General features: G+C 30.5%; 2 protein-coding genes and 1 long non-coding RNA gene across 31 annotated transcripts in view; 2 read left to right on the forward strand and 1 right to left on the reverse strand.

Moving 5' to 3' along the window:
• LOC115882536 (zinc finger protein 236-like) overlaps positions 1-24,782 on the forward strand; it is a 108,429-nt gene extending 83,647 nt beyond the window's left edge. For 14 of the 29 annotated variants that reach the window (XM_030900658.1, XM_030900664.1, XM_030900668.1 and 11 more), the window contains 12 exons: positions 977-1,069; positions 3,495-3,587; positions 6,062-6,265; positions 6,723-6,926; positions 9,455-9,547; positions 10,891-10,983; positions 12,335-12,427; positions 15,942-16,142; positions 16,822-16,902; positions 24,204-24,317; positions 24,377-24,466; positions 24,524-24,782. In XM_030900658.1, the coding sequence (XP_030756518.1) occupies positions 977-1,069; positions 3,495-3,587; positions 6,062-6,265; positions 6,723-6,926; positions 9,455-9,547; positions 10,891-10,983; positions 12,335-12,427; positions 15,942-16,142; positions 16,822-16,902; positions 24,204-24,317; positions 24,377-24,466; positions 24,524-24,602 (1,438 nt within the window). In that variant the 3' untranslated portion in view covers positions 24,603-24,782. Of the gene's footprint in view, positions 1-976; positions 1,070-3,494; positions 3,588-6,061; positions 6,266-6,722; positions 6,927-9,454; positions 9,548-10,890; positions 10,984-12,334; positions 12,428-15,938; positions 16,143-16,821; positions 16,903-24,203; positions 24,318-24,376; positions 24,467-24,523 lie in introns of all 29 variants that reach the window. The other 15 variants (XM_030900662.1, XM_030900667.1, XM_030900679.1 and 12 more) reach the window with 9 other exon arrangements.
• Positions 17,700-19,795, forward strand: LOC115882538. The gene is made up of 2 exons (XR_004050201.1): positions 17,700-18,054; positions 19,659-19,795. It is a non-coding gene; the product is annotated as an uncharacterized LOC115882538 (long non-coding RNA).
• A 106-nt stretch (positions 24,783-24,888) lies between the features above and the next one.
• LOC115882537 (N-acetyltransferase 9-like protein) lies at positions 24,889-26,384 on the reverse strand. The gene is made up of 4 exons (XM_030900689.1): positions 26,237-26,384; positions 26,076-26,185; positions 25,966-26,022; positions 24,889-25,908 (listed from the first exon to the last, which is right to left on the reverse strand). Exons 2-4 carry the CDS (start codon positions 26,170-26,172, stop codon positions 25,550-25,552), a joined length of 513 nt encoding a protein of 170 aa, XP_030756549.1. The 5' UTR covers positions 26,173-26,185; positions 26,237-26,384; the 3' UTR covers positions 24,889-25,549.
• Between the last annotated feature and the right edge of the window lie 1,574 nt (positions 26,385-27,958).

Consider the following 27,958-nt stretch of genomic DNA (forward strand, 5'->3'; position numbering starts at 1 on the left):
TATCTACTAGTGGGTAAATGAATTTGTAGAAATATTACGACTTTTCCTGGAACTTTAGTTTCGGAGATATTAATTTAATCGGACCTTTTTAAGAAAATTAATTTTATTTTTCAGAAACTATTTGAGACAGAGTTTACCAAAAATGCTTTTTATATCTACTAGTGGGTAAATGAATTTCTAGATATATTACAAATTTTCTTGGAACTTTAGTTTCGGAGATATTAATTTAAACGGACCTTTTAAGAAAATTAATTTTATTTTTCAGAAACTATTTGAGACAGAGTTTACCAAAAATGCTTTTTATATCTACTAGTGGATAAATGAATTTGTAGATATATTACGACTTTTCTTGGAACTTTAGTTTCGGAGATATTAATTTAATCGGACCTTTTTAAGAAAATTAATTTTATTTTTCAGAAACTATTTGAGAAAGAGTTTACCAAAAATGCTTTTTATATCTACTAGTAGGTAAATGAATTTGTAGATATATTACGACTTTTCTTGGAGCTTTAGTTTCGGAGATATTAATTTAATCGGACCTTTTTAGTTTTTATCTATTTTTATTACAATTATATATATTTATAACAATTTTAATAACTACCAACATTTATTCACAACGTAAAATAAATCAACAAATTATTGAGTCTACCCCACGTCCACCCTACATCATATTTTTACACGTTTTGAATAAAATTAGAACGCCACTGATAAACCGGAATTTAAGTCGGCCATTTTAGGGGCCCGTTGCGTTCGATCTAAGATTTTTGATATGCTCCTTCCTTAATCTTTTATTCAAAGTTTATTTCCGAATTTTTTGTCAAATTACAGCATAACCAATAACGTTGCTAGCCAAGGATTATAATAATAAGGTTATTTCTAGGTGTTCTTTCTTTCTAACATATTTGCCACTTTCTGGCATCATAAAAAACTCTGTAGACTGAGAAAAATTATTAATCTAATTCTTATAAAATTACAGTGAAGGCCGTACCGTTGAACATACCGGCGCGGAAGGCAATGAACAAGAAGAACATGTTCAATACAGCGTAATATCCGATGATGAGTTAGAGCCGTAAGTTTCTTATTTGTTTTTGTTTTTATTTTTTTAGTCTGTCCAACGAGAGGATCCATGACAGTGACAATTGTGTACGTGATTTTAATTCACAGGCAAATTGTAATTTCTGTTTTATTTTTTATGTTGTATGTCGAAATCTTCCCTGACTTGTTGGACAGACTATAATATAAGAATTAGGCATAAACAATCTAAACCCTAGTAACCTAGACTAAATGGTTAGAAAATGTCTATAGCTATGTGGCGGATTCATCTCTCCAAAAAAATTCTTTATGGGTATTTCGCCACTGCACTGCAAGAAAAATCTACAAAATAAAATAGTTATTTTTTGTAAACACTTCTGCGTTAAACCTAAACGGACGCTGCTTGTCAGAAGTTATGTTTACAGTTATAATAACTTGCCTAACAAAGAAAAAAATGCTTAACGTTTCGGAAAGTTTTTCTGTTTCCGTCGTCTGAAGCAAAAAAAAATACAAAGAATAAAGAAAAAAACTATTTAAAATATTTAAATTGAACTATTCGAGAACACTTTACTTTTTAAAACAGATACGTCTACAAGAAACCGTTGACGTTCTGTTAAAATGACATTATATTAAATGGTTAGAGTTTCTTGGCTTCTTATGATCAAACAGACAATAATTTGTAATTCATTGGTTTCGTTTTATTTTCAAAATTTTGCTGAAAAGTAACCTGAGGAAAAAATAAAATTTATTTTCAAAAAAATCCGTTTTTCTCAAAAAACTCAGCAATCCTTGAAATGTTTGAAACTTTTTTGATACCATGTTGGCGAACATCCCAAGACGCAACTTTACCCCATTTAATTATCTTCGTATCTAATACGATTTCCGAGATACTAATGCTCGTACCTCGAATTTGTAGCACCCTGTATATGCCTATTTTGTATCGTCATAAAACTGTAAAATTTTAAAATTATTAGAATTATTGAAGTGGATAAACGGGTCTATGAATGTACCGTGTGTGGCTACCAAACTACTGTTAAAAAAAAGACTTAAAACGACACCAGCAAATTCACTTAACACGGGAAGAACGACAGTTGTTTACTTGTCCGCTCTGCGACAAAAAATATACGACAAAGATCAGCTTAAACTATTATCTTGTCGGAAATCACCGTGACTTCACGTAAGTTTATTAATATAGTCTGTCCAACGAGAGGATCCATGACAGTGACAATTGTGTACGTGATTTTAATTCACAGTCAAATTGTAATTTCTGTTTTATTTTTGATGTCGTCTGTCGAAATCTTCCCTGACTTGTTGGACAGACTATAATATAAGAATTATTACGCATAAACAATCTAAACCCTGGTAACCTAGACTAAATGGTTAGAGATTCTTGGCTCCTTATAATCAAGCAGACAATAATTTGTAATTCATTGGTTTAGTTTTATTTTCAAAATTTTGCTGAAATTTATTTTTTTACGGAAAAGGTTGAAATATCTGTAGAGATTATTTATTACCTTTGAATAAAAAGATTAAGGAAGGAGTATAATGCTGTCCATGCATTCATGCATGGTAGACGGACAAAGGGCTCTAGGGTGGGGATCCTTCACAGTTCTGTTTGACGACTTATTTGATACATTTGAATTTGTTTTGAAATTTTGTGGATTTGTTAAAATACATAAGCTCAGTAAGCTTATTTTATGTTATTTATTATTTATTCTACTACTGATGACTACTAGTGACATTACTACTAGTGACACTATTGTGATTTATCGAAAAAGACTGTAAATTAGTTGGTTGTGTAGCGCACGGTAGATCTCGGTCAAAAATCGTGGGAAATAATGGAATAACTTTTCGCTAGTAAGCGTAATATACATACGTGTAGTAAACCGATCATTTATGAAATTCACTTAAAATTAACTAGGTAATTATACTTTTTCTTGCATCTTTGCTTTTATTTACTACTTGTCAAAGGTTAGATGTCAAAGAATTTAGATACGTCAATTTGACTTACGTATCGGATGTTTGTGTTAATAAATAATTATTGTAACTTATCTATTTTTATTAGAATTATATATTTTTATAACAATTTTATTAACTAACAACATTTATTCACAACGTAAAATAAAACAGCAAATTATTGAGTCTACCCCACGTCTACCCTACATCATATTTTTACACGTTTTGAATAAAATTAGAACAGCACTGATAAACCGGAATTTAAGTCGGCCATTTTAGGAGCCCGTTGCGTTCGATCTAAGATTTTTGATATGCTCCTTCTTTAATCTTTTATTCAAAGTTTATTACCAAAATTTTACAGCATAACCAATAACGTTGCTAGCCAAGGATTACAATAATAAGGTTATTTCCATGTGTTCTTTCTAACATATTTTCCACTTTCTGGCAGCATAAAAATACTCTGTAGACTGAGAAAAATTATTAATCTAATTCTTATTAAATTACAGTGAAGGTCGTACTGTTGAACTTACTGGCGCGGAAGGCAATGAACAAGAAGAACATATTCAAAACAGCGTAACATCCCATGATAAGTTGGAGCCGTAAGTGTCTTATTTGTTTTTTTTTTATTTTTTTAACACCTAATATTTATAACATTTTCATGGGTATGATATTTAATAAATTAGTGGAACAGTTTAAGTAGAGAAAGGCATTTTCTAAAACACAAGCACAAACAATTTATAAATAAATATGGAATGACACGGAAAAATATCAAATTATCTCTCGCTCTGCAAATGTCATTTTTTACTGTCAATGCAACGTTTATATTGTGCTGGCAACTCTTACTTTTTGGTCGGTATTTACATGTGTGGCAGTACATAGCATAAGGATCTTATTAAGTCGGAGTGAGAGAAATGCGACGGTGTGCTGTTGCGACGTTGCTACATTTTTCGTGTTAATTTAGAAACTCAACTTTTTAACACAACACGCGATAACTCAAGAACCACATTAAATATTGAAACTTATTTTGTTATTTTGAAGTTCGGATCTTTTACAAGCTGTTTAAATAAGAAAAAATCGATAGGTTAGTTTAAAAAAAACGTCCATTTACTTTTAGTGCATAGCAATTTCCGGCAATGGTGTAATTTTTTATTTATAAAGATCTATAAAGATTTTTTTATAGAGATTTATTTATAAAGATTTTCACATACTGTCAGCGAAGAAAATTTAGCAGAAATATTAAGAAAGTTTTTGAATAAAACTACGATCAATTATTTCTGATGGATTTCGAGATATCGATTTTTAAATTCAGAGTTCTAATAGCGCGACCGCTGACGAACAACAACTCAATTCCACTTATTTTTACCAAACGTGGAAGTGTTTTTAACTTACAGTTAAACAATTTTAAGCTATAGGAACAATTAGAACGACTCGTTAATAAATAAACAAATAAAGTATCACGAGACGTAATTAGATCGTGAGACAGAACGCATGATGTACACCTCTCCCTAGAATGTTAAGTACTAATTGCCATTGGGTCGACCAATAGCAATGTCGACTCTTAGCAATGTGCACAGTTTCTCGGTTTATTCACGTTTATTTCATACGTTTGGCAACGTTTTTACTGTTCTCTCTTTTTTTAGTACATTATAAACCCATTGTACTCTTCTTACATACGTAAATCTCGACCCAAAACTAACCTTTGCCAGCCCTTTTTTTACCCTTAGTATAACAAACTCCTCTTTATATTTACTAAGAAATCATCCCTTAAAAGGTTTTCGCTTTTGTTTTGAAACACTGATTGCGTACATTCTGTTCTTTTGTTTTGAAACACTGTTTCGTACATTCTCGAGAGATGTCGCTGGCACTGTAAGAATCATAGAATTAATACCCCTATATAACAGTACATAATCAGATGTACTCATGAAGAAAAACAACAGAGGCGAAGACAACAAGTCTATGTATAAGAGAGAAACGATAGGGATAGGTAACTACTGCGCATGCTTACTATACGAAGTATTGTCGGGCGGTGTTTATCGATGTTTCGCCAGCGATGTTCGATATTTTAACATTGATGCCAAACGGTCCGATACTGTTACTATGTTATAAAATTCTGATTTTCAGCGCTACACCACAATAAAAATGGCTAAAATAGAATAGGCGATTTTAATTTTTCTCAAAACGCGTCAAAACTTAGTTGGGTCTTTGTTTTCCATATTTATTTTAATCAATCACTAAAGATGGGTAATATTTGTTTTGTTGAAAAATAACAAGCTTAAAAATTTTATTTTCTCTTTTATTTCCTTTACATTGTTGATGTCCTTATGAGATAAAAATAAAACAATTTTTATTGAGAAGTGATAGATATTAAGAAGTGTTATATAGTATTATAGTAGCTATTATAGTGATTGATATTTGCCAACATGTCATCAGTTTTCTTGTTTATATTACCACCTACGAAACCAAACTAATGTAATTAAAAAAATAAGTTTTTTAGTGAAAACCCCAGACTAAATTTCAAATGTATTATACTCGTAAACTTATGTAAATGTATACATACATTTTTAACAAATTCGAAATTTTCTATACTAACTTATTACATAATATTAATATATCTGTCTTAAAAATATTATATTATTAAATGATATTATAATTATTAAGCATCGATGTTAGTAGACCGTTTCGCGTCTTTGAGAAGCACAACATTCTTAATTTTTATTTACTTTTAATGAAAACTTCCAGGCGAAAACTGTGAAAAAATTCATATTAACTAAAATGTAGGGAATATGCTTAGTTTTGGTATTTGTTTTTTTCCTTGGCTAATTAAAATTCACGTAAAGCAGTAGCTTTTTCATTATTTGGCAACAGTGTTACCTAGAAAACTGTATGCAACAAAATACCTTGTATCTGCCCACGCAAGCGTGTTATTGTCCAAACCTTATTACTTACTCTCTTTCTTCATGATGGACATCTCACTCTACTAGCCTTCTAGGAGTATTAATTCTATGCTAAGAATATAGGGCTATAAGAAACCCTGTTCTGTACCGTCATAATTGTAATATTTTAAAATTATTAGTAGGACTATGGAACTGAATAAACGGGTCTATAAATGTACCATGTGTGACTACCAAACGATAAAGAACAAATACTTAAAAAGCCACCAGCAAGTTCACTTACCACGGGAAGAACGACGTTGGTATACTTGTCCGATCTGCGACAGAAAATATGCGAGAAATGTCCATTTACGCCACCATCTTGTCAAAAACCATCCTGACTTCATGTAAGTTTATTGATATAGTCTGTCCAGCGAGAGGATCCATGACAGTGACAATTGTGTCTGTCATTTTAATTCCCAGATAAATTGTAGTTTGTCTCATTTCTTGGATGTCGCTGTCGAAATCTTCCTTGACTCGTTGGAGAGACTATAAGAATTGTTCATAAAAAGTCTAAAATTTGGAAATCTAGGCTACATTTTTGTTATAATCTGCTCCTTATAATCAAACAGACAATGATTTTTAATTTATTGGTTTAGTTTTATCTTCAAAATTTTGCTGAAATTGTTTTTTTTTTCTAAAAAGGTTGAAATATCTGTAGAGATTACTTATTACATTCCACATTTAATTATCTCCGTATCTAATACGGTTTCCGAGATACCAAATCTCGTACTTCGAATTTGTAGCACCCTGTATATACCTATTTTGTATCGTCATAAAACTGTAATATTTTAAAATTATTAGTAGAACTAATGAAGTGGAGAAACGGGTCTATAAATGTACCATGTGTGACTACCAAACGATAAAGAACAAATACTTAAAAAGCCACCAGCAAGTTCACTTACCACGGGAAGAACGACGGTGGTTTACTTGTCCGATCTGCGACAGAAAATATACGACAAAGATCAGCTTAAACTATCATCTTGTCGGAAATCACCGTGACTTCACGTAAGTTTATTAATATAGTCTGTCCAACGAGAGGATCCATGACAGTGACAATTGTGTACGTGATTTTAAATCACAGTCAAATTGTAATTTCTGTTTTATTTTTGATGTCGTCTGTCGAAATCTTCCCTGACTTGTTGGACAGACTATAATATAAGAATTATTACTCATAAACAATCTAAACCCTGGTAACCTAGACTAAATGGTTAGAGATTCTTGGCTCTTTATAATCAAGCAGACAATAATTTGTATTTCATTGGTTCGGTTTTATTTTCAAAATTTTGCTGAAATTTATTTTTTTTTCATAAAAGGTTGAAATATCTGTAGAGATTATTTATTACCTTTGAATAAAAAGATTAAGGAAGGAGTATAATGCTATCCATGTATTCAGGCATGGTGAACGGACAAAGGGCTCTAGGGTGGGGATCCTTGACAGTTCTGTTTGACGACTCGTTTGACACATTTGAATTTGTTTTGAAATTTTGTAGATTTGTCAAAATAAGCTCATTTATAGGTTATTTATGTTTTTATATATTTTTATATGTTATATGCTTATTTTATGTTATTTATTATTTATTTTACTACTGATAGTTGTTTAAAGGTAGTAAATCTAGAAGGGAATCGCGGCAGAACTTAAATTAACAGTGACACTATTGCGACTTATCGAAAAAAGACTAAAATAATTGGTTGTGTAGCGCATGGTAGATTTCGGTCAAAAATCGAGGGAAATAATGGAATAACTTTTCGCTAGTAAGTTACTATAATATAATATATACAGAGAAGACCAGGCTACTAGTAACATAGCAAGTTGCCGGACGAATTTACGTTTATCCGTTTTGCGTTCGTACTCCAGATTGCCGGCTAGTCGGCTGGTCAGGCAGTACGCAGTTGCAGTTGTGCTTGGACGGGTCGGTCGTGACAGACTAGGAATACGACCGAGTATTTATTATTTTCATTTTAAGTGTTTACCTTCACTTAAGGTAACATTTAAAATAAAAATACTTAAATATTTATTATTTGAGTGTGTTTACAAGCCAAAACTAAAAATAAATAAATTCTCTAAACCCAAAAAAAAACTAAAATATTACTCTAAATAAGAAAAAGTTATAACAAGTGTTCAAAAAGACCATCTTCTTGTGCTAGATAGAAGCCTAGGCGGTCGTAAAATCCCCGTCTGACATTGGCTAACATATTAGGGCTAATAGTTTGGGAAGCCTCTCGTATTTTTACTTGAAACTCATCCAGATTATTAGCCCTATTATGACCATATACTTTGGATTTTACATAACCCCACAAAAATAAGTTATTGGGAGAAAGATCTGGTGATCTAGCGGGCCACAAGATAGTTCCATATCCACTAATTAAACGGTTGGGAAAAGTATTGTTCAAATATTCTTGAACAATACGGGCATTGTGGGCAGGACAAGCACCTCAGCAATTTGATTACTTGAAAACGTAGGATTTTGATCCGCGGTAGCACAAATGAACACTTGTTTTAACTCCTGTTCTTTATTAATCAACACGTCAGGCTTGTGGGATTGTGTTTTTGTGGGAACACAAAAACACAAAAGTTTTTAAGAAAAAAAAGGGGTGTCAAAATTATTAATAACTCTTGATACAGTAGGTAAAGATGGAATTGGCCTGTTTACAAAAGTTTGTGGAAAAATTGTTTGTATATTCCGATAAGACCCATTTTGGAAATACCATTTTACAATTTGAATTTTCTCACGAACTTCGTAAACATCCATCATTTTACTTAAAAAATAAATTTTACACGAGAACTGTCGCGAGAATCTATGTATTCGTTTAGGCTATTAAAACACGAATAAATACAAATTCTGAAACATTCTTATCACATATCTACCTATTTTTATTTTATCGCATTTTTTCGCCTGCTTTTTATCCGGCGGACCGGTATACGCTAATTCGTCCGGTTCTGCCTATGTTACTACTACGGTGGTCCGGTCTGTATACGTGTAGTAAACCGATCATTTATGAAATTCACTTAAAATTAACTAATTATATATATTTTTTCTTGCATTTTTGCTTTTATTTACTACTTGTCAAAGATTAGATGTCAAAGAATTTAGATAAGTCATTTTGACTTACCTGCTTCAGTAGCATATCGGATGTTTGTGTTAATAAATAATTATTATAACCGACATTTATTCACAACGACAAAAAAAAACAAATTATTGAGTCTACTCCACGTCTACCCTACATCATATTTTTACACGTTTTGAATAAAATTAGAATGGCACTGTTAAACCGGAATTTAAGTCGGCCATTTTAGGAGCCCATCGCGTTCGATCTAAGATTTTTGATATGCTCCTTCCTTAATCTTTTATTCAAAGTTTATTTCCGAAATTTTTGTCAAATTACACCATAACCAATAACGTTGCTAGCCAAGGATTACCATAATAAGGTTATTTCCAGGTGTTCTTTCTTTCTAAAATATTTTCCACTTTCTAGCAGCATAAAAAACTCTGTAGACAGAAAAAATTATTAATCTAATTCTTATAAAATTACAGTGAAGGCCGTACTGTTGAACATACCGGCGCGGAAGACAATGAACAAGAAGAACATGTTCAAAACAGCGTAACATCCGATGGCGAGTTAGAGACGTAAGTTTCATATTTGTTTTTGTTGTTTTTTTTTTAGTCTGTCCAACGAGAGGATCCATGACAGTGACAATTTTGTACGTGATTTTAATTCACAGTCAAATTGTAATTTCTGTTTTATTTTTTATGTCATATGTCGAAATCTTCCCTGACTTGTTGGACAGACTATAATATAAGAATTACGCATAAACAATCTAAACCCTGGTAACCTAGACTAAATGGTTAGATTCTTGGCTCCTTATAATCAAACAGACAATACTTTGTAATTCATTGGTTTGGTTTTATTTTCAAAATTTTGCTGAATTTTTTTTTTTTTCGTAAAAGGTTCAAATATCTGTAGAGATTATTTATTACCTGTGAATAAAAAGATTAAGGAAGGAGTATAATGCTATCCATGTATTCATGCATGGTAGACGGACAAAGGGCTCTAGGGTAAAGATCCTTGACAGTTCTGTTTGACGACTTATTTGATACATTTGAATTTGTTTTAGAATTTTGTGGATTTGTTAAAATACATAAGCTCAGTAAGCTTATTTTATGTTATTTATTATTTATTCTACTACTGATAGTTGTTTAAAGGTAGTAAATCTAGAAGGAAATTGTGGCAGAACTTAAATTAACAGTGACACTATTGTGATTTATCGAAAAAGACTGTAAATTAGTTGGTTGTGTAGCGCACGGTAGATCTCGGTCAAAAATCGTGGGAAATAATTGAATAACTTTTCGCTAGTAAGCGTAATATACATACGTGTAGTAAACCGATCATTTATGAGATTCACTTAAAATTAACTAGGTAATTATACTTTTTCTTGCATCTTTGCTTTTATTTACTACTTGTCAAAGATTAGATGACAAAGAATTTAGATACGTCAATTTGAGTTACGTATGGGATGTTTATGTTAATAAATAATTATTGTAACTTATCTATTTTTATTAGAATTATATATTTTTATAACAATTTTATTAACTACCAACATTTATTCACAACGTAAAATAAAACAGCAAATTATTGAGTCTACCCCACGTCTACCCTACATCATATTTTTACACGTTTTGAATAAAATTAGAATGGCACTGATAAACCGGAATTTAAGTCGGCCATTTTAGGGGCCCGTTGCGTTCGATCTAAGATTTTTGATATGCTCCTTCTTTAATCTTTTATTCAAAGTTTATTACCGAATTTTTTGTCAAATTACAGCATAACCAATAACGTTGCTAGTCAAGGATTACCATAATAAGGTTATTTCCAAGTGTTCGTTCTTTCTAAAATATTTTCCACTTTCTGGCAGCATAAAAATACTCTGTAGACAGAAAAAATTATTAATCTAATTCTTATAAAATTACAGCGAAGACCGTACTGTTGAACATACCGGCGCGGAAGGCAGTGAACAAGAAGAACATGTTCAAAACAGCGTAACATCCGATGATGAGTTAGAGACGTAAGTTTCTTATTTGTTTTTGTTTTTATTTTTTTAGTCTGTCCAACGAGAGGATCCATGACAGTGACAATTGTGTACGTGATTTTAATTCACAGGCAAATTGTAATTTCTGTTTAATTTTTGATGTCTTGTGTCGAAATGTTCCCTGACTTGTTGGACAGACATAATATAAGAATTATTACGCATAAACAATCTAAACCCTGGTAACCTAGACTAAATGGTTAGATTCTTGGCTCCTTATAATCAAACAGACAATACTTTGTAATTCATTGGTTTGGTTTTATTTTCAAAATTTTGCTGAATTTTTTTTTTCGTAAAAGGTTCAAATATCTGTAGAGATTATTTACTACCTGTGAATAAAAAGATTAAGGAAGGAGTATAATGCTATCCATGTATTCATGCATGGTAGACGGACAAAGGGCTCTAGGGTGGGGATCCTTGACAGTTCTATTTGACGACTTATTTGATACATTTGAATTTGTTTTAGAATTTTGTGGATTTGTTAAAATACATAAGCTCAGTAATCTTATTTTATGTTATTTATTATTTATTCTACTACTGATAGTTGTTTAAAGGTAGTAAATCTAGAAGGAAATTGTGGCAGAACTTAAATTAACAGTGACACTATTGTGATTTATCGAAAAAGACTGTAAATTAGTTGGTTGTGTAGCGCACGGTAGATCTCGGTCAAAAATCGTGGGAAATAATGGAATAACTTTTCGCTAGTAAACGTAATATACATACGTGTAGTAAACCGATCATTTATGAGATTCACTTAAAATTAACTAGGTAATTATACTTTTTCTTGCATCTTTGCTTTTATTTACTGCTTGTCAAAGATTAGATGACAAAGAATTTAGATACGTCAATTTGACTTACGTATGGGATGTTTATGTTAATAAATAATTATTGTAACTTATCTATTTTTATTAGAATTATATATTTTTATAACAATTTTATTAACTACCAACATTTATTCACAACGTAAAATAAAACAGCAAATTATTGTGTCTACCCCACGTCTACCCTACATCATATTTTTACACGTTTTGAATAAAATTAGAATGGCACTGATAAACCGGAATTTAAGTCGGCCATTTTAGGGCCCCGTTGCGTTCGATCTAAGATTTTTGATATGCTCCTTCTTTAATCTTTTATTCAAAGTTTATTACCGAAATTTTTTGTCAAATTACAGCATAACCAATAACGTTGCTAGCCAATGATTACAATAATAAGGTTATTTCCAGGTGTTCTTTCTTTCTAACATATTTTCCACTTTCTCGCAGCATAAAAATACTCTGTAGACTGTAGACTGAGAAAAATTATTAATCTAATTCTTATTAAATTACAGTGAAGGTCGTACTGTTGAACTTACCGGCGCGGAAGGCAATGAACAAGAAGAACGTGTTCAAAACAGCGTAACATCCCATGATAAGTTGGAGCCGTAAGTGTCTTATTTGTTTTTTTTTAATTTTTTTAACACCTAATATTTATAACATTTTCATGAGTATGATATTTAATAAATTAGTGGAACAGTTTAAGTAGAGAAAGGCATTTTCTAAAACACAAGCACAAACAATTTATAAATAAATATGGAATGACACGGAAAAATATCAAATTATCTCTCGTTCTGCAAATGTCATTTTTTACTGTTATGCAACGTTTATACTGTGCTGGCAACTCTTACTTTTTGGTCGGTATTTACATGTGTGGAAGTACATCGCATAAGGATCTTATTAAGTCGGAGTGAGAGAAATGCGACGGTGTGCTGTTGCGGCGTTGCTACATTTTTCCGGTACGCCTTTCCCTATCAAATAAAGTAAAATTACGATCGCGAACCGCTTATTTTCAAAAGACTCTTTTTTTTCGAAGAAATAACTAGATAAAATCATTATCTATGCTTCTGAGCATCTGAAATGGAATTATAAGGATATCGTTAAGGTGTCCATTTTTTTATAACGAGAAAACGTCAGTAATCGCGTTAATTTAGAAACTCAACTTTTTAACACAACACGCGATAACTCAAGAACCACATTAGTTATCGAAACTTCTTGTGTTATTTTGAAGTTCGGATATTTTACAAGATGTTTAAATAAGAAAAAATCGATAGGTTAGTTAAAAAAAAACGTCTATTTACTTTTAGAGCATAGCAATGGTGTATTTTTTTATTTATAAAGATTTATAAAGATTTTTTATAGAGATTTATTTATAAAGATTTTCACATACTGTCAGCGAAGAAAATGTAGCAGAAATATTAAGAAAGTTTTTGAATAAAACTGCGATCAATTATTTCTGATGGATTTCGAGATATCGATTTTTAAATTCAGAGTTCTAATAGCGCGACCGCTGTCGAACACCAACTCAATTCCACTTATTTTTACCAAAAGGGCAAGTGTTTTTAACTTGCAGTTAAACAACTTTAAGCTATAGGAACAATTAGAACGACTCGTTAATAAATAAACAAATAAAGTATCACGAGACGTAATTAGATCGTGATGACACCAACACCTCTCCCTAGAATTTTAAGTACTGATTGCCATTGGGTCGACCGGTCGACTGCGACGAATCTGCTGTATCCCCTTCCACCTCTCTTAGCAATGTGCACAGTTTCTCGGTTTATTCACGTTTATTTCATACGTTTGGCAACGTTTTTACTGTTCTCTCTTTGTTTAGTACATTATAAACGCATTCTACTCTTCTTACATACGTAAATCTCGACCCAAAACTAACCTTTGTCAGCCCTTTTTTTACCCTTAGTATAACGAAATCCCCTTTATATTTACTAAGAAATCATCCCTTAAAAGGTTTTCGCTTTTGTTTTGATACACTGATTGCGTACATTCTGTTCTTTTGTTTTGAAACACGGTTTCGTACATTCCCGAGAGTCTGTTCTGTTCTATGTCGCTGGCACTGTAAGAATCATAGAATTAATACTCCTAGAAGGCTAGTATATAACAGCACATAATCAGATGTACTCATGAAGAAAAACAACAGAGGCGAAGACAACAAGTCTATGTATAAGAGAGAAACGATAGGGATAGGTAACTACTGCGCATGCTTACTACACGAAGTAGTGTCGGGCCAAGAACGGTAAACTAATAGGATTGCTCATCCTCATAAGACGTACGTTCGCCTCTTCCCGCGCTTCAGCTGACAGTTGTGACGTCATTGTAGCCCTTGTCAAAGCCTTCGTGGCCTTGTCATGATAGTGTGTATTATTAGTTGCCTATGGTAAACTTATAAAAATAACAGCTGAGAAATTTTGAGTTAATTATTTTGTCAATGTTAAATGTGAAAAAGGTGTCTTTAAAGTTTTTAGAGCTATAGAGTGTATAAATACGTTCATTTTGTGTTGTGGATTGTGACAAAGTGCATACTAAGTGCGCACGATTTTGTTTATTAATTATTTTAAAGCAAAATATGGAAGTACTCTAAAAAGAATACTTGCAAAAGGTGATGCTGGGAACTGCTGTTCTTAAAAATGCATTATCCGAGTATTTAATACGATTTATACAGTTAATTTTCTATACTGCATACATATAAGGTGTTTAAATAAATAAACTAAATAATGAACGTTTTGCATTCGGTAACCAATAATGCACGTGTGTGTATTATTGGTTGCCGGATAAGGACTAATAACCATGACAAGGGCTACAATGACGTCACAAAGCGAGTAGTTTTCGCATGCACCTGGCGGACACTTTTGGCTGAATGAGCAGTCCTATTAGGTTAACTGTTCTTGGTGTCGGGCGCTGTCTATCGATGTTTCCAGCGATATTTTCCAGCGATGTTCGATATTTTAACATTGATGCCAAACGATCCGATACTGTTACTATGTTATAAAATTCTGATTTTCAGCGCTACACCACAATAAAAATGGCTAAAAATAGAATAGGTGATTTTCATTCGGGCGTCAAAACTTAGTTGGGTGGTCTTTGTTTTCCATATTTATTTTAATCAATCACTAAAGATGGGTAATATTTGTTTTGTTTAAAAATAACAAGCTTAAAAATTTTATTTTCTCTTTTATTTCCTTTACATAGTTGAAGTCCTTATGAGATATCTAATTAAAAATAAAACGATTTTTATTGAGAAGTGATAGATATTAAGAAGTGATATATAGTAACTATCATAGTAGTAGATTATAGTAGCTATCATAGTGATTGATATTTGCCAACATGTCATCAGTTTTCTTGTTTATATTACCACCTACCAAACCAAACTAATGTAATTAAAAAAGTAAGTTTTTTAGTGAAAACCCCAGACTAAATTTCAAATGTATTATACTCGTAAACTTTATGTATACATACATTTTTAACAAATTCAAAATTTTCTATACAAACTTATTACATAATATTAATATATCTGTCTTAAAAATATTATATTATTAAATTATACCGTATGATCGACAAAAAAACGGCGTCCAGTTGGCTGGGAAATGGCAATCAATGACATTTCCCATATAAATTTACATATAAAATGACAGCGATCTTCATTTCATAGCCATCGTTGACGCCGTTTTTTCTCGATCATACGGTATTATAATTATTAAGCATCGTTTCGCGTCTTTGAGAAGCACAACATTCTTAATTTTTATTTACTTTTAATGAAAACTTCCAGGCGAAAACTGTGAAAAAAATCATATTAACTAAAATATTTAGGGAATATGCTTAGTTTTGGTATTTGTTTTTTTCCTTGGATAATTAAAATTCACGTAAAGCAGAAGCTTTTTCGTCATTTGGCAACAGTGTTACCTAGAAACTGTATGCAATAAAATACCTTGTATCTGCCCGCGCAAGCGTGTTACTGTCCAAGCCCTATTACTTACTCTCTTTCTTCGTGATGGACTTCCCACTCTACTAGCCTTCTAGGAGTATTAATTCTATGCTAAGAATATAGGGCTATAAGAAACGCTGTTCTGTACCGTCATAATTGTAATATTTTAAAATTATTTGTAGAACTATGGAACTGAATAAACGAGTCTATAAATGTACCATGTGTGACTACAAACCGAAAAAGAACAAATACTTAAAAAGCCACCAGCAAGTTCACTTATCACGGGAAGAACGACGGTGGTATACTTGTCCGATCTGCGACAGAAAATATACGAGAAATACCTCTTTACGCCACCATCTTGTCAAAAACCATCCTGACTTCACGTAAGTTTATTGATATAGTCTGTCCAGCGTGTGGGGTAGGCAACCACAGATACTTTATGTAATTACGAAATAGCTTTTATATATAATCTATGGCACTCAGTTGTTGTAAAGTAATGAACATGGCGGACTCACAGAGCTGCATGTTAAATAAATAAGAAGTTTATAACTTCGGGAATAATATTGTGTTTTACTTAAATACAAAAGAAAACATAACGTTACACAGCGAGAGGATCCATGACAGTGACAATTGTGTCTGTCATTTTAATTCCCAGATAAATTGTAGTTTGTCTCATTTTTTGGATGTCGCTTGTCGAAATCTTCCTTGACTCGTTGGAGAGACTATAAGAATTGCTCATAAAAAGTCTAAAACCTGGAAATCTAGGCTACATTTTTGATATAATCTGCTCCTTATAATCAAACAGACAATAATTTTTAATTTATTGGTTTAGTTTTATCTTCAAAATTTTGCTGAAATTGATTTTTTTTTCTTAAAAGGTTGCAATACTGTAGAGATTATTTATTACCGAAATTCTTGTCAAATTACAACATAAGCAATAACGTAGCTAGCCAAGAATCACAATAATAAGGTTATTTTTTGGCAGCGTAAAGAACTCTGTAGACTAAGAAAAAGTTATTAATGTAATTTTTATTACATTACTTAATTCTTATTAAATTACAGTGAAAGCCGTACTGTTGACCTTACCGGCGCTGATGACAAGGAACGTGAAAAACATTTTCAAAACAGCATAACATCTGATAAGTAAGTATATTTTTAATTAGAGTTGATGAATTTCTTATTTAATTACTTTTACATCGCTATATTAACTAATACATGTTTAAATAATTTAATCAGGGGCGTGCTGTGAAATTTTAAGTTAGGGAAATTATTTTTAGAAATTAACCTATTTGTAATGTATTTCGATTATTCTATAATTTTTTGCAAATTCATCAATTACGTCATCATAAAAACGTGGATGCTCCGACATGTTTTGGGGAGGTTTATTTTCGATGGACAACAGCGATACTTGCGAAAGTTTCTCCTGACTCGTTGAATTCCTCACGAAATTTTTTATAAATTGTACCTATTGTTATTTTTTATAATTTTATATTGTAAATTATTTATAAGTTCGTCCGCCGCACAGTGGCTCTTGCATATGTTAAAGAGCGGCCATAAGTGATTTTGGAAAAATTAAACTATATGACACACTGTTAAACTTTTTAAATAGTAGTAGCTTTGGTTTAAAAAAAAACAACAAATTTTTTGAATAAAATTTGTAACCATATTTTTTTTTCCTCTTAAACCCATATCGTTTAATTGTCTTTTTCGCTTAGTGATAGCCTTGATTATGTATAAATAGATGTACAATGAGGGCTTAGTACAAGCCCGTCTTCTAGGTGGCGCCTTGCCCGTTCTGAATTTTTGTATTCCCCTACGATTTTCTTTGAGGGGAATCCGTTAAACCCGCCCATCGTTCAAAAATGGAAGGGCGCGAGGTCACATCTATTGGGCTACTTATTAGCACGTTTCACGCATGTTTACGAAAATAGCTTTCCTTGTTTGTTTCAACTGTGACAAGAAAAAAGGAAAAAAAGTCATATTCGTTTCTAAATTCGGCAGTTTTGTTTATCTTTCTCGACTTCTGATTTCGTTTCGTTTAGGTTATGTCTTAAAAAATAATTATTTATAAGCTGTTGAGTTGAAATATACCTTAATGCATATCTAAATAATTAAAAAAATCAATTTTTTCGTCCCCCACGAAGAAACGAAACAGTATTTTTGAATATTTGGATTACAAACTATTATTTTATGAGTTTTATGTGTTGTGTTTACGTGATGTGTAATGTGTATTTTGTACCTGCTGGATAATATTTTGAAATATATTTAATTAAACAAAAAGCATCTGTATTACAGGTGAGTAAATACTGTTCATATTTATTTCTAAATTCATATAAATTTGTTTTAAATCACTCTTGGTTTTTAGAGTTTTTATCTTAGAGTTTTACCTCATAGAGAGTCTGAGATAAGTTTAATAATAAACATTAAATTTGATAGATTGATAGATAGATTAAACGATAATGGCCAGTTGACTTAAAAATTTAAAAAATACTGATTTTATGCTATAAATTATGTTTCATTTCTTACTTTGCTTTTTTGGAACTGTCAGATATATTGTGTATTTTATAATTTTTCTTAATTAATAACGTAAAATATTGTTTATCTACACTCAACCCTGTGTTTAGATAAAGCTTCATATCAGATTTCCTATTTTATATTTTCACTCAAATCATATTTTTGTAAAATAGGTATGCTTGCATGCAAAAGTAGCGTAAATTTGACAGGGAGGTATTTTTATAGATATACAGGATGATTCGTAGATTTAAATACATATTTACTTTAGAGTTGTATAGTTTGTCAAAAGAAAAGCTATATTTTTTATTTTTTCTTGGTGAATTTGTCAAAAAATTGTCATTCCAGAAAATACTATAATGTCGTAATCGTATAGAGTTCATTTTGACCATTTTTGGATTAAATTTTTTTGTTTATATAATAAAATATATATTTAAAGCCCTTTCTAAGTTAAAAATAAGTAATATGGAAGTTTTTTACTGGAACTAATTTAAGGTAATGTTCTCTTCATATAATTATATAAAAATATGCTAAATTCCTAAATTATTTATATGATTAAATTTTCTTTATATTATTTTTTTTGTATTATATACAGGATGAGTCAAAACTATATATTATATTTTTCTTTGCTATTTCAAATGGAACACTGTATTTTATATCATAAATCAACAAATCTTTTATCCAACTTTTGTTTTGTTAAGATCTATATCCCAGATTAATAGTTATTGGATTGTTCTCAAAATTGTCTCTTTGAGAATAAACATGATTTGTTTTTCGCAATTTTTATTAGTAGGTTTGTCGTTAAAAGTGATGTATCTACATATTTATCAGCGACAAAAATTAAGAATTAGATGTCTAAAATAATTTCCTAATTATTTTTTTACTTAGCGTATCAGTAAATATTATTTATTTTATCGCTGCAGCTGAAAATAATTATGTATTCCAAAACAGGACATTACTGTATAAATATCGATTATTTGGATTTAAAAATTATTTTTCAAAACAAAGTTGGAAAAAACTACGTTTATGTCATAAAATGTGGAGTTCTCTTTGAAATAATCGAGAAAAACCCAACATCTAGTTTTGACGCCACCAGTATATATCATGCATTATAGTTGATTATACTGCAATTTATTATACATACGTAGTTTTGTTTGGTGAAAATGAAACTTTCTAAAAGTATTCCCAATTAAAACATATTAAGAATTTCCTACATTATAATTTTGAAAGACGTTTGAGTGGGCAGACAATTTGGTCTAAAATAATCATATGTCTAAAGAATTTAGTCTAAAATAATCAAAAACCACTTAACACATATAACTCGCTTTTAAAAAATCTAAAAGAAATAAGTTTGTTTATTATATTCATATTTTATTAAATTATTATAGGTGTGACTGCTAAGTGGTCGTACTCGCCACTTTAACCAACCATTGGTGGGACCATGGTAGGACCTTCAGAGATTATAATGCGAATTTTTCATACCATGTAAATCTATATACATATATTAATAAATGCGTTTGTTTTATTAAATTTGTTTTCTTATGCGGTATGAGCGTAAAAAACGGCGTCTATTTGTTTACGTACAAATATATGACATCGATATTAATTTCCAAGTCACCTCTGACGCCGTTTTTTTATCGTATACACTTACATATCCCTTATCCTTTAAATCCGAGTTATTTCTAATAATTATAAAAATAAGATACCTGACTGATTCTTCCGAAATATTATAAAATGAGATATCAGGAAATAAATAAAGTTAATTATCTCGTTTGTTTTGGGAATTCAAAAAAAAGGGTATAGAGAATCTTAAGAGACACAGTTCAAATATTATTTTTGAGTATAATGGGTGCTTCAAAAAATGTGGCGGATATAATGTAACATGTTTTTTAATGCAAAACTCTTATTTATAACTTTTATTTTATTTTCGATTCTGCCTAAAATTCTATAACTTTTTTTTTATAAATAACGTTAGTATTTGCAAAAAAAATTATTCCTATGTTACATAATTGTCAGTTGTTTCCGAAGTTGGGCTACCCAAATTTGGTAGGAGTGTTTTACAGAGGTGAAGAAAAAGATATATGTAAAAATACTTGGAGTTAGATGCTACACTGTGTTCAAACAGATTTTTTTGGCTGATCCTATATATTATTATTTTTTCTAGTGCTTTTACAAAACCTTTCAACATTTGTTAAGAAAGTATATTAAGTACATCTATACTCTATACAGCTTGCAATCTGTTCTGAATTTTTCAATTTTTATCCTTCTTTTACTTCATTTACACTATAACAAGTTTTGCCATGACAAAACAAAAATTATTTATTATTAAGCATTAAAGTAATTTATATAGTTATATGACATTATTAATAGAAATTGAAGAATTTTGTAAAATCTATCAGAAAAAAATATAATATACCGGGTGTTTTTCAAAAGTGGCTTGATTGACGTATTCAATTAGTTTCGGTTATTTCTTGTTTCACCGGAAATGACTACAACTTGGTTTTTAAATGGTACCGTCGGTATTTTTTTACTTTATTTGACAGAATATGGCATTGTGAATAGAATAATTTAATGTCAACTTTTGACATATTTACTTAAAAAATTGTATTTTAAATTACAATCTAGAGTGCCATGATAAAAAACAACATGTAACCGGTCGTAAAGGTAACGACAGTTTGACTCGATATACGAAGTGTGTGGTACCAAATTACCTATTTACCAGGTACCAAAAAGGAAAAGACACAAAAAATATTAGACGATCAAATCAATTTTTCCGAAGCTCCTTGATTAAAAATTAATGGTTTTAACACAGCCATGACACTAGATTGAATTTTAAAATGCTATTTTTTTTAATTGAAAATGTCAAAAGTTGACATATGATATATGTCATTCTATTCAGAATGTCATTTTCTATCAAATAAAGTATAAAAAATACTGAGGGTACCATTTAAAAATCAAATGTTGTACTCGTATACATTTCCGGTGAAACAGGAAGTGACCGAAACTAACGGAATACGAATCAATCTCGATTTATGTTATATACCTACTAACATTCCGAATTTGGTAAACCCCGAATTTAATTTTTTTATCTGAAAAAATAAAAAAGTTATAGAGGTGAACCGCTTTTGAAAAAACACTCAGTATAGGCTGCGTCATTGAAAGAATCTGCAGATATTTTTCTATTTTAAATACGTAGTCGAATTTCAAAAATATATATTGAACACCCTGTAGCTCTACCTTAAATATCTACATATAAATATCTAATATTTTTTCTTCATCAACAAATTGAAATATTATAAAACTAGTTTTAGGTTACACCATTATACAAGAAATATACGTAAAAAAAGTAATAGAATTTTACGCAGAATCTAAAATAAAATAGGATGTTACATTTAAAAAAAAACATTATGTTAAATCCGCCACACTTTTTACAAAGTTACAGACGTAGGTAGGTATAGTTTCATATTATATTCTTTAATTATCCATCTAAATCAAAATCTTTATTTATCCATCAAAAATAAAATATTTATATACCTAATATAATACTTTAGTATCCAACAAGTGGCCATGAAAATCAAAATAAATATAAATCCATGTCCAAAAATAAAAAATGTAAATAACGCTTTGAGGTATAAATTCGGTTCGAATCAGATAAGATATTTTTATTCTTTACCGAGAATTAAATTCGAAGAATTCCTAGTCCCTACTTCTTTGCCAAATTCAATAGTCTCCGCCCCTTTTTACGTTTTAATTTCTGCCACCAGTTGGCAGCATCGACTTATACAGGCTCATTGACTAACTATTAATATATAAACAAGGGTGATAGCAAATAAGAATCTAAATATTCCTGGAGGCTTTAAAAAACCCGAGATGATTATTATTTTTTATATTTTAAAGAAAAGGTTTTCTCTACTTTTGGACTGTTACTAAGAAAGTTCTGAAATTATTATTATGTATTTATTTTTCATGTTTTTTTAAACGGCGTTTTTATCCATATTTTTATAGTTTTCAAAATACCAAAAAAATACTATCGACGCTTCCTCTTATCGCAAATAATATTGTTTGAGGAATGTATTTGTTTATAAACAAAAAATGGTCTGCCGATATACTAAAAAGTAAAAAAAAATATTTGATATTATTTAGTGTTGCAAAACTTTCGAAAATTAAAACTAGTAAAAAAGTTCTTATTCTATCGTATTACAAATTATAAATCGATCGATTCGGTCTGTAACAATTATTAAATGACCCATCACTAAACAGAATTATATTGCGCAAGAGCCTAGAACTGTGTACCGTGTGTGGCTCGAAGATTTCCGATGTAGCTTCGGCTTGTGTGTCGGATACACATTGTACCATTTGTGGTTCTCCCCTTGTTTCCACAACTGGCTAGTAATTATTTCATAAATTTTGGGGTCAGTGTGACAGAACTGGGAATATTTTATTACAATAAATTAGTATGAAAATATTAAGTATCATAATAAACTCATTTTGGAATCTATTTAATTAAATGCTAGTTCTTAGCCAAAATCCATATGAGGATTCTAAAAGATGGAATCTAATAAATAATCATATAACTGTGTCTGTTTTCCAATATTTTTTATTACTAAGAGCATTTTAAGTTGTAAGGGCTACTTTCTGTAATAAAATAATTTCCATTTATAATTTTCTTCGAACTTTTATAAATTTAATCTGGAATCAATGGAATAATATATATCCATTTTCAGTTTTAAAATTAAATAAATTGTTTCACAAAATAATTTAGAATTATAAATGTACCATTTGCATTACCTACGTCAAAATACTTGCTTTAACTCTTGTTTACACGACAACGCAACGGCAGACGTAACGTAGGTTTCTGCGTTACGTGTCGAGAGATACGTATACGTATTGTGCCTTGTTTTAACTGTCTAATAGTCGAAAATATTCACGGTATGCCACAAATCAAGATGTTTTTAATTGTCTCCTGATATCCTCTGACCCTTATTTGGCTGCATTTCGGCATATGTGGAAGAAAAGTGAATGTTTAGAGCTGGATGATGAAGCCAAAGAACTCCTTTTATAGAACATATTACTGAGTTGGTTGAGAATATGTTTTCTTACATAAATATTATTTTCTACTTTTACGTTCAGAGTTGTAATGGTGGTTTAGTTTTTTTGTTTTGTGAAATATATATTTTTTTTAATTTTATAGGTACTTTAGGTTTATTTTAGTATTGTTTAAAGTTTCTCTTAAGTATGGAATTCACTTGATTTACAAAATAAAACTTTTTTACAAACATAATTAAATTATAAACACTTCTTCGTCTGCACGCATATAATATATTTTTTGGATCCCATTTTTAAATTAGTATCTTGTTATTTTATTTTTTCACGGGGGAACTTGAATTTTTTTTTTATTAAGAAAGGTCTAAACAAACAGCTATTGATACAAGAAGTGGTTTTTAAAGAATTTATAAACTTATCTCTTTCACCTTTCACATGCTCATCCAATCCAAACATTTCCCAAAACCCATCCCCCACGTTCACCCTTTAAAGGAGGGGGCGTGGGGCTGTTAATGTAAGAAAAACATTTTTTGGAGTTCACCAGAAATCATTACTAAGCGATAACGGTAAATCTACAGGTGTGTACCTTTACCGATATTATTAAGTGACACGCTTTACAAAAAAATAATTTTTGCAGTCATAATTAGACCGGCGTTTTGCTAAAATTCAATTAAAATTATAGAAAAATCTATAGATATTTTTCTTTTCGCCATAAATAAAGCAGCTGGGCTACAAATTACTTATTAAAGTATTTTTTTTCTATTTATGACCGCTATATCCCTATCCACTGTGCGCCGCTCACTGGTGTTAAAAAATATCTCTTCGAAATCTATTCATTTAAATAGGTTCAGACACATATTTCACCGTTTTAATTATTTTATGAATTTCAGAATAATTGATGAATCTATATCTATAATGAATGAAGAAAATGCAGAAAGTTTTATAAAAATGGAAATTGATGATGGCGCTCCAACTTTGGATGAAGGCATGCACTATGACTTCGAGTATGTCTTTAAATGTACTTTTACTAATAATATTGTTTTAATTTTTTTATTGTTTCCAGAAATGCCGATCTATCTGAAACTAATATAGCAAAGCCAGGAGATCTTATAGAAATAGAAATTGATGATAAAGCTCCGCTTTTGGATTTTAAGTATGTTTTTTAATAGTTCGTAATGTATTTTTGATAATGGATAATGTTTAATTCCAGTAACTGGGACCTTGTAGATCAACCTGAACAAGTCAAAATAGAAGATATTGTAACACTTCTACAACCTGAATCTTCATAATTATAGCAATTCATAACCTCAGCAATTTCGAAAGTCCTGAATTAATCAAGTTGTTTAATTTTCATATGTATATTTTTATACCTTTAAGCTCTACACTAAATTTTCCGAGATCTATAGTAAGTATAATGATCTAGGTAAATTTGTAGCAGTGATATTTTTCATAAAATTTTACAAATTCCATTGCAGTTTTGTTTTTAAATATCTAGGATAATCCTTTTAAAAATTGAACTCTCGTTTTTGCTGCCAGGGTACCTATCCTTGACCACTCGCATCTTCAAACTTCAAATATCACTCGCATCTCCGAGAAAGCCATATAATAATAGACAGTTAAATAAGTAAGGGTACATAACGTAGAAACTTACACTACGGATGAGGATGCGGTCGTCGCGCAAAAAGGGTTAAAGCACATATTTTGTAACGTAACTCGTACACATTTCTATAATGTTTAGTGAAACGCTTTTTAACGTTAATGGGAATTATATTATAGGAAGTAAAAACTTAAAATGTGTACTACTAATAAAAAACATTAGAAAACAGACACTTTTTAACTTTTTTGTTAAACCAGTCTGGTTGTTTCTATTTGTTGGATTTTCCCAGTACTGCTTCGCTGGTTTTATAAATCGCATCTCTTAGTTGTGTCCAGCCTTGTTCAGCGTCCAAGATTGAGATTGAAGTTATTGGTGGAAGTCATCTTCTTGATGGCCTCCCGGAGGGCGTCTGCGGTATCGTTCTCTAGACCCCGTACGTTTAATCTGGTCATGTAGTTTTGCTTTATACAGTGTGGATATTTGGGTTTTAACTGGATTTCCATTTTGAAATTAAAAGTCGGTTGTCAGTGCCACATTTGGCACTCATAATATTGTAGACAAAGACACCATTATAGGTTATTTACATAAAATACTATTAAAAATTTCAGTCATATGAGTCAGTATATTTAAACCCATATCTTAAATATTAGTGCTTTTATTAATAATTTCATATCCTTTCAAACTAATCTCAATCCATTGTATCCAAGTACTGTCGACTAATTTACTAAAAGTGATTTCCTGAAATACTTCGCTCCTGCTTAGTTCAAGAAAGCCCATTTTCTGAAACATGCTTATACTCGGGATATTATCGGAAGAAACTTTAACAATAAACTGTTTAACTCTCAAATACTTTATGCCATATAGAAACATAAGAAGCATTGCTTCCCAGCCACATTTTCTACTTCTAGCCCACGGTTCTGCTACCATAATTTCAGCTTCGGCACATATACAATCATCTGGGGTGGCAAAGAATAGATTTGTGTCGCCAATCATGGACTCTATAATAAATGAGAAGTTGAAAAACAACTCTTTTTGTTTGTTTCAATTCATTTCACCTATTTCGTCTCCAGTGTTTTCGTATTTTTCTTTATAAAGAACTATAAAGGTACATTCTAAAAAGAACAAATATAACTTTTTAACAGAAATAAAAAAATTAGCAACTGACTATTTTCGTCTCTTTGCCATGACTTTTGCATTTCGTATTCCTCCTCCAAAGAAAGTGGTTCTGAAGCAGTTAACTGCTGAAGTTCTTCGGATTGCATCCATTTATGCTATCTAACAGGAAATAAATTATATCGCTTAACTGAACTAAGCAGTCGCACTTACTTTGGGACGTGTTCCTCGCGATATGGAACTAGAACAACATTTTTTCCTATAATTTTTGTATTTTTATTAATCATTAAAAAAAACATTAAATATCTTAGGTTATATTCTCTGAATTTTTTTTTGTTGTCTTTGTCTAATAATTAACCATAGATTAGTCGGCCTTGTGGTCGAAATGAGGTTTGTTTTCACAGCGTATTTTTAATAATTTTTTTAACAAAGACTGAAAAATATATATTTTTATTTATTTATTAATATCTCTGAAACTATCGAAATATATTTACTCATATGGATTATGTAAAGTGATCTGAATGAAAGCCAAAAATGCAATAATATACAGGATTTTCAATTTAAAAAAATCATTCCAATTCACACTTATTTCTCGTACATACTTTAGGTTTGCACCTAAACAAAATTTCCAAGTTTTTTATTCTAGGAGCTACAGAAACACGACGTATTTTTGCCGGACCCTGTATATGACAAAAAGTCGAAAAATATCCATTTTTGGCTCTTTTTACACGTTTTCAAAGGTCCTAGAAACATAGTAAACATAGTCAAAAAATTATGAAAATTTCAGTATTTGTAGAAAATTTTATGTAGATTGTTTTATACACATTTATACATTTTATACCTTGGTTTTGTGAGAAAATCAATTTTTTGGATCCTTATTGTTTTTAGCTGAAGTTGTTTTAGTTGTAGCTAGTTTTTGATGAAGGTTAAAACGTCCCCTACGCCCATTACTGTTTTCGTAGCACTATAATGGCTTATATTTTTTTATTCTACACTTTACAGTTTGTAAATAATAGCAGTTTTAACAAAATCGGTGACATAACGAAAATCGCCAATTTTCATGACTACTACTACTACTTTTTTTATGTATGGAAAAAAGTCGAAAAAAGTCAAATGTTCCTGATATACCGTGCGGTCATTTTAATTTGTTTTATCTTTAAAAAGGCTCTAAAATATTTATTTTTTGAGTTAAAAGATCGAGTAAAAAAAGAAATTGTAGTGTTTTTCGTTAAGTTTTATGCCGTTGAGTCAAAAATTGTATAAATTGTCAAATATCAAAATTATTGACATAACTTACGACGGGTACGAAAATATGCCAGACTTGCCATTTCTTTTCATTAGTTTAGAGTAAATTCGTATAAATATGATTAAAATTATAATTTTTAACATCAAGATGCCCGCGTATATTATTTTTCTTTCCAAGAATGGTCATGGTTTTTATAGTTATAGTTCTACTATATGATCAAAAAAGAATGGTGTCCAGTTGGCTGGGAAATGACAGCGATCTTCATTTCATAGCCATCGCTGACGCCTTTTTTTTTCGATCATACGGTATTATGATATAGAAAATTTTCTGATCTGTAAACTCAGAACATATATTTTTTATAATATAAAAAAATATATAAATCATTATAATTTTAATCATATTTATATGAATTTACGCTAAACTAATGAAAAGAAAGGGAAAGTGTTGTATATTTTCGTAATCAGGAAAAAAAGGTCTTTTTAAATATTTAATGATATACAGGGTGTCCCAGAAGTATTTTAACTGGTAGTATAATAGTTCAACCCCAGAAACACGCCTATGAGGTGTTCTTCGTGAAAAAAAAATTGAAAATTCGAAATTTTTTGAAAAAAAATTTGGAAACTTTTTTAGTTTTTAATTAAAAAAAAGAATTTCTTGATAATATGGCAACACACGTATTACATTAAAGA

This window comes from Sitophilus oryzae, unplaced genomic scaffold (genome assembly GCF_002938485.1).
Source record: "Sitophilus oryzae breed Bouriz unplaced genomic scaffold, Soryzae_2.0 scaffold_177_pilon_pilon, whole genome shotgun sequence".
Lineage (NCBI taxonomy): Eukaryota > Metazoa > Arthropoda > Insecta > Coleoptera > Curculionidae > Sitophilus > Sitophilus oryzae.